General features: G+C 35.3%; 1 protein-coding gene across 4 annotated transcripts; it reads right to left on the bottom strand.

Annotated features, from left to right (window-relative positions):
- Positions 1-987: 987 nt before the first annotated feature.
- LOC111915482 (uncharacterized) lies at positions 988-4510 on the bottom strand. Of its 4 annotated transcripts, XM_042898762.2 has the most exons (6): positions 3851-4510; positions 3397-3518; positions 3226-3264; positions 3045-3130; positions 2919-2962; positions 988-2824 (listed from the first exon to the last, which is right to left on the bottom strand). In XM_042898762.2, the coding sequence occupies exons 1-6, from the start codon at positions 3851-3853 to the stop codon at positions 2804-2806; spliced, it is 315 nt and encodes a 104-aa protein (XP_042754696.1). In that variant the 5' UTR covers positions 3854-4510; the 3' UTR covers positions 988-2803. The 4 variants fall into 4 exon arrangements, 2 of the variants coding, with proteins under 2 accessions (XP_042754696.1, XP_023766909.1); XR_008230184.1 differs by having other exon boundaries at positions 988-2656; positions 2748-2824; positions 3045-3518; XM_023911141.3 differs by having other exon boundaries at positions 988-2962.
- Between the last annotated feature and the right edge of the window lie 6053 nt (positions 4511-10563).

The raw sequence follows: 10563 nt of genomic DNA, 5'->3' as shown, positions 1-10563 counted from the left end.
GAAATGTTACAATTTACTCTGGGACTCGGCGAGTTGGAGGCCCAACTCATCGAGCAGACTCGACTGTGGAATGGGGATTTAAGTGACCTACTCGATGAGTCGGAAGAGCGACTCCACGAGTAGGAGCTGTCTACACAAAACCCTAATATTTAGGGTTTGCACCCTATTTAAACACTTTATCTTAGCCTCCATCGCCCCTATCACTCCTAGAGAGTTATATATCGAAACCCTAGCCGTTTTTGTGTGTTCTAAGGCCATTTTGGTGCATTTGGTGGATTGTGAAGCTTGAGAAGAAGGAAGAAGCTTGAGAGTTCGAGTTGAGGCTTGGAGATCCAGAGGTTTTGGTCCATATCCAGCTCAATCAAGGCAAAATGCCTTTGTTTTGGTCTTCCATGTGTTTATTCATCCTTAGAAGCTTGGACTTTGGGTACATTTAGGGCTTTCAAAGCCATTTTCAGATTTGTGAGGTGTTCATGGAATCTTGACTTCAGATCTGAGTCATTGGAGCGGTCTCATGGCATAAAGGTGCCAACTTTAAGGCCATGAGAGCCCCATGCATTTTGTAGAACACCTTTTGTGACTTTTTGAGCCAAAGACCCCATGCATGTGCACTAAGTTTGGAGCTTTACATGGAAAATGGACATTAGAAGGCCAAATCTATGGTTTTGAGGTGTTAAGACCCATTTAAATCGACTATATAGTAATGGTCAAGGTTGGACTCGATGAGTCATTCTTGAATATCGGCGAGCCTGGGTGTATTGACCACCAAATCCCTTCTGTGGATGGACCAGTTTTTAGGATGGAAAGTCTCTTAGTAGTTTAGACAAGTAAAGAGACTTGGTAATCATAGGACTCGACGAGTGTATGAACAAACTCGGCGAGTCCAAGACAATCTCCCACTCTTGAAGATGGAATCAACGAGTTGTTCATACAACTCAGTGAGTCATAGAGTGGATGTATTCGTAGGAGGGAGATGAACTCGACGAGCTCAAGAGCGAACTTGGTGAGTCTGTTGAAGTTTTTTTTACGATGTGCTATTGAAGGAGAACTCGTCGGGCTCTTGTTAGACTCGACAGGTAGGGACAGGAGTAAGACATTTGGTAGTTTTGGGGCCTCGACGAGTTGGTGGGCCAACTCGACGTGTCGAGTCAACCAAATGTTGACTTTGACCAAGGTTTAACCTTGACTTTGACTTGGATTTGGAATGACCATTATAAGGGTTATGAGTATGCAATAGTAATTGGAGAAGGTTGTCGTGTAGGGATTAGGGAGTAGTGATGAGTCAATTTCCGTGCCGAGGACAATGCAAATATTTCACGATATCGAGGTGAGTTACCTTCCAGTAGTGGTGGGTCTACGGCCACAATGCCAACCCACCAGTAGGAGTTGTATGTTGGATGAGTGTCTTTGTGATATTCGTCTGGGTTTGCTAGTACCTGATATGTTTATGTGCTAACATGATATGTTATATGTGATAGTGGTAGTAGGGGGAATACAGCCCCCAAGTTCGGTTGTTAGGACCGAAGGGTAGGTCGGGCATCCCAGAATTGTCTGACAGTATGTTTATGGTGTGCCGATCGTAAGGGCCGACGGGTAAGTCAAGCACCCCACAATGGCTTGACCTAGGTATTCAGGCACCCCAGAATTACCTGGCAGTATATGTGTGTTATATGGTAGTGGTAGGGGTGAAATAGTCCCTAGTAGTCGGGCGATATAGACCGATGGGTAAGTCAAGCACCCCAGAATGGCTTGACCTAGGTAAGTCAAGCACCCAGAATGGCTTGACCTTGGTAGTCACCCCCCCCCCCCCCTCTGAATTTCCTTACAGTATGTTATTGTATGTGTGTGGTATGATGAGGGAACTCACTATGCTTCGTGCTTAGAGTTGTCAGTTTGTTTTAGGTACCTTTTCAGCGAAGGGGAAAGAGCCAGCGCGGTAGCTACTCATCACACCCGCATGATTTCCACACTATGAGATTTCTTGGGATTGTACTACGATTTTTATTACTATGGATGATATGGTTTTGAGACACATTGTTACAGTTTTATAAATCAATTTGATGTTGGTAATGTTATGGGTAAACTATTTTATGAGTTACTTAATTAAAAATGAAATTTTTGGCCTTGAATTTTGAGATGTTACATATAGGCAATGAACTTATCAATAGAACATGTCCTCCTTTTTCGATGTCATCATAATCCAACCTATCGCAACCCTCAACAGTAGGGCCACCTTGGCGTCGTACATGTGAAGTTGTTTGCAAATGAAGTTAGGCATCACTGTAACAACCATATAACATGGGCTTTCAAGAAAAGTTAATTAATATAACATTCTCTAAAATGGGTAATTGTAAAGCCCTTGTAAAAGGAATATCCCAAAATATTATTGTTACCATACATTAACAAAAATGCACGACTTGATTCAGTGAGTGTTTATCACTTAAATTAAACCATAAAAGTACTACCTAACACTTGCAACGTCTTTGTCGGATAAAACTTTGAGTAATCAGACCATGCGAACTCATGATCCATCCAATAAGACACAGAAAAGAAAAAAAAAACAAAAAACAAAAACGCAGATTAAGAGGTTCACAGATCACTGATATTCTAGAGATCACGTAACACATAATACAAAATAAAGCCAACGTGAGAAAACCTATTGACAAAAAATATTATATAAATAAAGCAGGATGTACCTTTATCTTGTCTCATTTTTAAAGAGAAAACAAAAGAAATATGTTTCATACCTTGAAAACTTCTGTTTCATCAACATAAGAAATGCTCAAGTGATATTAAAGGCCCATTAAAGGTGCAGTAGTGTTCTCTTATGTGGATTCCAGTACACGGATATGAAAGTACATGCAGAGTGCCATATTAGATCTAATGTAATAAAGTTAGGATACAAAAGACAAACTTACCTTTAAAATGAAGCGAAAAACAATGCCAGATTCTGAATGAATGCCTGGAAAGAGGGAAAATAAGAACAAAACTTATTAGTAACGCTTTGTTCAAATCAATTAAGTTTATACCTAAACATAACATACATTTCTTGATAAACCCTATAATCACTTGCTCGTCGCTAGAGCCATTTAAATGTGCATTGTATATTTGTAGTAGTTGGGAGAACCGTCTACAAAAAAATGAAACATACAATAGAAAGAAGTTAAAAGAACATAAGCACAAACATAGGGCAAAACAAAAACATAAAGAGGTTTTCACACAAACCTGTAACTGGACCATGAATATGTTATACATTTTAACATACTGCAAGTTATAGAAATCCCCAAAGGTCAAGGCAACAACCCGTGCCAATAAATGCAAAGAAAAACCATAGTAGCAAGGATGATAGAGAGAAATCTGAAAAGAAAACTATAGTTGGAGTTGAAGAATTCATACCTATCACATGTAAGAAAGAAATACCAAGGGTCGGATTGGAAGCTCTCGACGAAGAGTTTCACTTCTTTATCTTCGAATCTTCCATGATAGCCATCTTCTTCTCCACTGAAATTTGGGATTTTCTGAGGAACAGGGGAAAGACCTTTGGTCAACTTCTTTTCATTACAAATCAGTGATATGGTCGTGTTTTCATCTAAGACGCACACTAAACAATAAGAAATCATCTTCACATAGATTCACCTCGTAATACAAATCTTCTTCATCACTAAACCAAAAACGAAGAACAATGAAACATAAAACGATACAGAAACTACATCATATAGAAATATGAACATTTTGTACTACAAATTAGTTTTTATTCTTTATAGATTTCAATATACAGTATACAACCCATTCTAATAGTCTGTTTGATTCATGTGATTGAAATAGATATGATCGTGTTTTCAAAAATTACCATCAGATTCACGAAGCGGCCACAGAAGGAGAGTCAGGTGTAGATTTCGAAATCAGAAGATGCCAACGTCGGCTCTTGCTCCTGCTGCTAGTTAGTGACGGTGATCGAAAAACCGATTGAAATCGAAACTGCATTCTCCGGTGGTCATCATAGAGGAATCGAGACCCCACTAACAGCAAGATATGCGCTGCAGAGGAAACAATTTAAAGAAAAGGGAGAATTTGGAGAAGACGACATACCTGGAGTGTCGACTATGATCCACAACCTAAGGAAAACCGCTGTAGATTAAAACAAACATAACCGAGAATGAAGAAGCAGTCGGTGAGTCGTCATTGCTATGGTGGTTCCACTTCAACGCAATTGAAGAAATTGAGGTGTGATTTCCAAAGATCATATGCAAGCAATCGATTCAGGACAATATAGAAGAAACATAATACGCGAAATCCAGGTTTGTGCGTGCGAAATGAAAGAGATAAATATGTTGGGTGTAGTTGTTGTTGCTGCCGCCGACAACCTCCATCTGCAAATCGTCGGCCTCACCTCGTTGATTTCCCGGTGATTGATTAGGCAAAACCAAGAGACTTATCGGTGGGTGACGATAGGTTAGCAACATCCCAAATAACCCAGATTTTACGATTGTTTAAATTTCACATGTCAGTATCTTTACTTTTACTTTTTTTATGAATCAATAATCAAAATCAATTGCACTAATTAGTGAATCTACTATTATGTAAGGTATTCATTCTATTTAAATTTTTATTAATTTATAAATATATTTGATTTCAAGTAAATGCTCTAATGAAACAATTAATGTCATTTATTTGATGATATATTTGAATTCAAAAAACACTTTTAATTTCTTGGATTTTTAATTTGAATTATAACAAATTTATTATTTATTTCAATTTTATAAATAAATATGTGTGTACAATACATCTCTATTCTATCCTAATAAATGAAAAAGAACATCATCTTCAAAGAAATATTTGAAATTTTTGATTTATAACAATTATTTATAATATGTTAATAATTATTTTATTAGAATACATTCAATAACTAATTATTCATCATTTAATTTGTATTTATTTCGAAAATTAATTTAAAAATTATTTAATGTTTACACCTTAGTTTTCAATATCATTATTTAAAATATGTCAATAGTTTTTTATTAGTATAGATTGAATTACTTACTTATTCATTATATCGTTCGTATTTATATAAAAGTATACTTAGAAACATATATATTTAATATTTTATACATTGATATTAAACTTTTATTTTTAATAAACTTGTGTATTACACGGATCTCACACCTAGTAATTCTAAGAAAATATATTTACCAGCAACTTTCTAAGATAGATTTTATGTGTGTTACTAGAACAATAATTTATCAAAATAAATAAGTAATGCATAAAATATAAAATATATAAATTCAGGTTTATAATGAAATATATTCAAATTGATGGGCTGTTAGTATAAAATTCTAAGATATAAAACACTTATTTTCTTTAAACGTAACAAGTAAAACATTGCTGCCAATATGGACAATTAAATGCGACTTTCGATGGCTTCTTAGACATTTTTCAATCTTTCTTAAGACAACGAGGCGATTTCTGGCAATTGCTCTGACGAGAATCAAATGTGGAATGTACGTAACTGTAAATTTGATGGTATAAAAGTCTATTATCTTCTAAACCCTAACAGCCTTTAAGAAGAAAGAGATGGGGAAAGAAATGCTTCAAGCTCCGACGATTTTGTGGTTGTCCGACACTCTGATAAGGATCAAGGTGGTTCGACACTCCGAAGACGTCCATGGTGGTCTGACGGTGAGCATCAATAAGTTTGGTGGTTCACGTTGTTCACTTGTTCTCTCTCTCTCTCACACACACACACACACACTCACTCTCTCTTTCTCTCTGTATCCTTCTCTCTTTCTTACCGGTGCATATCCATGGTGGTGGCCGGAAATGGTGATTACCATACATTGGGTTGAAGGCGGTGTCTCTCTCGTTTACTCTATCTGTATGTTTCCAGTAGAATCCGACGGGAGGTGTCTAACGACAATGGTTAGTGGTTGTGATGAGTGACCGAAAATTGTTTGATGGTTATGGTTTGCTTTAACTGGTGAATGTATAATGTTAAAAACATTGTCTTGATTAATGTTAACAATTTCTATTCATTATTTTTATAAAACTAATTTATAGATTTATAGGGTATTTGGATAGAAAAAAAGATGGTGCTTATTACTTATTGCCGATAAGCTAAGTTTAAGTGTTTGGATAAAAATCCTTAAAAATCAAATTATTGGGGTAGGGATGAACTAAATAAGTTGATTTAATTAATAAGAATCTCTCTTTATTTATTGCTTATCTTCACCGCAAATAAGTTAATAAGTTATAATCTAATTTATCCAAACACCATTATTGTTGTATTTTACTTTTGTGTAAAATTTCACCGGCTAATATTCTGATTAGTCATTTATTTGCAGGACACATTATTTAATATGTGAAAAAAAATACGTTGTATATGAATCGGTTAGAATACTAAATAAGCTGGTATAAAAGTATTTGATATGGTACCAAATAAATAATGATTGAAGGGATATTGTTAGGAAAAATAAAAATTAATACTAGGACCCTTTTTCGAATTATATTGTCGCAATACTAAATTTTAGTTTTTGATACCAGAAAGCATCATAAACAATTTCCCATACCAAATGACATTTTTGAAATATAGAAATATAAACGCAAAAATAAATGTGAAAGTCGACTTCAAACCTAGCTAGTTCGATGCTAAAATAAAAACAATATATTGAAACCGATAAATATTAAAGTTATGCTTCTATAATATGTGGGACTTGCAAACAGTGAAAAAAAAAAAAAAAAAAAAAAAAAAAAAACAAATACTGAAGTAAAACATGAACAACGAAAGATGAAAACATAATAAGAAACTAAATGTTTCGTTACAATTAAGGGCTTTGGGGCTTGACTGTATAGATGGTCTGAACAAGGGTAAGAACAAACAAAACAATTGCAGCAAAGAGAGCAATTATAGACCATGGACTGTTGAAATATTTACGCTTCAACGCTGCAGCGGCATTGGGCCAGCAACTCTTGTAATAGGTATCCAGATCTTCCCACTCTTGATGGTAATAAAAACCAGATAAGGACACATATTGGCATATGCTGTTTATCATATTTGCAGCGTTCTCGTTGGCGCCACAATAGTTGACTAGGACCCCTGATTTTACCAACCTTGCAACATCCTCTGGAGTATCTACTAGCATATCCATGGCCCACATATATGACGTAACGTACTCAGGAACATGACTAGACTGCTCGTATAGTATGAGGTTCCATAAAATCAACTCAGTGGAATCATGAAAATATAGTTTTGGCATCCACAGAGTAGGCTTACACCAAAACCATGGGAAGCATGAAACCCTTGTAATTCGAGATTCATGGCCATTGACCAATTCACATATTTATTAGCCCTAAAGTTCACCCGTGCCCTATCCAGTTCCATGGCCGAGTGTCTTTTTTTATTTTATTTAAAAATCAATAAAATAAAAGAAAACTGGAATATTTAAAATACTATAATTCTTTAACCAAAAAAATCTACATTTTTAGTACATTAATGCACATTTTACAAGTGCATATATGCATATTTCATATATTATAATATCTATAAAGCAATCATAAGAAAACTCATTTTATTTACTAATTTATAAACACAATACAATAAGTATTTTATTCGATACAATATAAAATATCAAAAACAAAAAAAAATGCTATAAAATTTCAAAGCGTTTTCATGTCTTCTTGTCAATATTTCCATATTTTCTTCAATTTATCTTTTTTCACCTCTTCAATATTCACCACAATTTCTTCCAAATCTACAAGAAAAATAAAAAGAAATTGATTAATGCAAAAACACTTACAAAAACACATATGTGATTTACAACTGAACTACAATATGAAATATATATGAAGCTATTCTATGAAATATTACTACAAAAAAAGATTGTCACACCCCAAAACCACGAACGGCGGAAATGTTCAAGGGTGGAGGACGTCATGTACAGTATCACAACAGTGTAATATAATAAACAAGCAACAACATCATCCATTGCATTATAAGTAAAGTTTTAATACATGTGTGTTTCTTTCATTGTAGTAAGACACCAAAAATATACAATCAAAATAAAAGACGAGACTTGTCTGCTCCGTCTTCTCAAAAACCTGGCCTCCGTACCTGTCTACTGATGACCTGAGAATACAAGCTATTTTGAAAGCGAGTATCAGCTTTAAAGCTGGTGAATTCATAAGTATATAAGTGTCATTGCCTTGTTTGTGAAAATCTGTTATAAAGGCCATGTAAATCGTTAAATGAAAATGTTGGTGTACGTATGAAAACCCTAGAAAAACCCTTATTTTCTATAAGTATGAAATGTAGTCTTCTACCAAGACCCGAATGTTCTGTACGTATGAAGTGTAGTCTTCTACCAAGACCCGAATGTTTTGTAAGTAAAATGATAGTTTTCCTTTAATTGTTTAGTACTAAAGTACTTAGTCTAACTCATCGTTTATGTGAAAGAATCACAAAATAAAGTAAACAGGAAAATGTACTACTGTAAGTGTTGTCACTAGGTACTAGGACCAACACATCATATGTAACTGTTATCCCAAGGTACTAGGGTTAACACAACCTATATAACCTAACGAACATCCGAAGATTGTCCAATTGTCCTCTGTAGCAGTAGCAGGGGGAAGGAAGGGTTAGTCCCTTTAAAGGTACTCCTAATATAAGTAATAACCGTAGGCATCCGTAGATGTTCATCACCCACTGTTGCTAACAGATGGGTTCCGGAATGGTTAGTCCTGTACGTATATCCCGAGGTACTGTGGGATAGAGGCCCATCTAGGTATCCCGAGGTACTGGGGATAGGGTCCTGTCTAGATATCCCGAGGTACTAGGGATATGCAGGAAGATTTAAACAGAAGGTACTAATAAATCATCCTCGCAATTCGAGATACAAGTATTCATGTAAATATACATAATTAAGTGTATCTACGTGAAGGTACTCATGTAATGCGTTCATGTACGCGTATTCATGTATCATGTAAGTATATGTAAACGTACTCATGTATCATGTAATCAAATGTAAATGTACTCATGTATCAGGTAATGTACTGGTATAGACTCATGAATGAACTGACTCTTGTGTGATTCCTTGTAATAGGAATTATGTTTGATATCTCCAAATTATCCCTATGATAGTTTGCTGGAAGGTAATTGGTTATTCAAGTAGGTTTATACACTCTTACTACTCAAGGGTGTGAAAAACTAAATGAAAACTGTAAACTATTACATTCATACATATATAAGAATATAAGTGTACATGCATAGTTTAGTTCAATAATGTAAAATGGTTTTATAAGACCTCTTATGGTTTTTTGAACAATAATTAACAATGACTTGATGTCATTTATAATATACATTTCAAAGGTAAAACAATTGATAACAATGCGTTTTTAAGATTTAAAACCATTTCATGCATCACATTTTGTAGTATGTGAAATCTGTTAAATGACAAACATTGTTATAAAATACATAACAATGATTTAATAACATGTTTGTTTCTACTTGTATTCCCCCCCCCCCCCCTTAAAGCATTTAAAATCATTTAAAACATTGATTAGGGATATGAACTCACCTGTAGTTGGTGATTGGAATGATATGAACGGTATCGGATTGCTAGGTGTCAAGCGAGGACTTGTGAACACACTACGATCCTAATGAACATATAATCACACATATATGCACTTAATTAGACACAATTGAATAATTGATAATGTTTAAGACATCCTAGGCATAATAAACACTTTATATAAGTATTTTAAGCCATAAGGATTGCATCTAAGCTATTGTGGGACAGGGTATTTGTGTTTAGGGTTACCAAAGGACCCCCATATGAGAGTTTACTCTCTCTAAACCATCACACATGGAGTTTACGGTTGTAAACTCTTTAGTTTACGGCCGTAAACTCCCAAACATGTGTGTTTGGTGTGTTTTGAAGTCCCAAATGCTTTCTAGAATTGTTCTAACTTAGTGGCTAAGTCCTTGGAATGGTTTAAGGTCTAGAAGTACTCCAATTAGGAGTTTACGGCCTCAAGGCCATTCCCCTTAGAGTTTACGGTCGTAAACTCTAAGTGATGTGGGTTTTTGTTGTTTTCAAGCCTCGTGCATTTGAAGGATATGTTCTAGACAATTGTTTAAAGCTAATGAGAACCCTAGGCACACTTTGGTGCCATTCTTTTGAGTTTACGGCCCAAGAACATTCTCTTGGCCATAAACTCACTTTGATGAGTGATTTTTATGTACTTTGGTTCCTCATTTTTGTGGGAAACAATTCCATGAAGGGGTCTAGGGCTTTAGGTGTCTTGACACCACCCTTTTGTCCATTCTTATGGAGTTTACGGCCTAAGCTTCTCTTGGGCTGTAAACTCACTTTTATTTGTGTGATTTGATGTGTTTAAGACCTTGTTATACTTGGGGAAATAGTCTAGATACAAGCCTTTAAGTCCTAGTGTCCTCAAAACACCATTTAATGTTGGAATGTGGAGTTTACGGCCTAAGAGGGTTCTGGGTCGTAAACTCCCAATCTTGGGTGGATTGTGGCTTGTTTTCTTGTCCCTAACATGCATACATAA

The sequence above is a fragment of the Lactuca sativa genome, chromosome 2 (assembly GCF_002870075.4).
Source record: "Lactuca sativa cultivar Salinas chromosome 2, Lsat_Salinas_v11, whole genome shotgun sequence".
In the NCBI taxonomy this organism is placed as follows: Eukaryota; Viridiplantae; Streptophyta; class Magnoliopsida; order Asterales; family Asteraceae; genus Lactuca; species Lactuca sativa.
The sequence above is the reverse complement of the archived record's forward strand: the minus strand, read 5'-3'. Positions and strand labels throughout refer to the sequence as shown.

What these genes read in the sequence shown, in the direction of transcription:
- LOC111915482 (XM_023911141.3), bottom strand. An exon ending in TTCTTTCTTACATGTGATAG is followed by an intron (nt 3,265 to 3,396) that starts GTATGAATTCTT and finishes TATAACTTGCAG; the next exon opens with TATGTTAAAATGTATAACAT. An exon ending in TATAGGGTTTATCAAGAAAT is followed by an intron (nt 2,963 to 3,044) that starts GTATGTTATGTT and finishes CCCTCTTTCCAG; the next exon opens with GCATTCATTCAGAATCTGGC.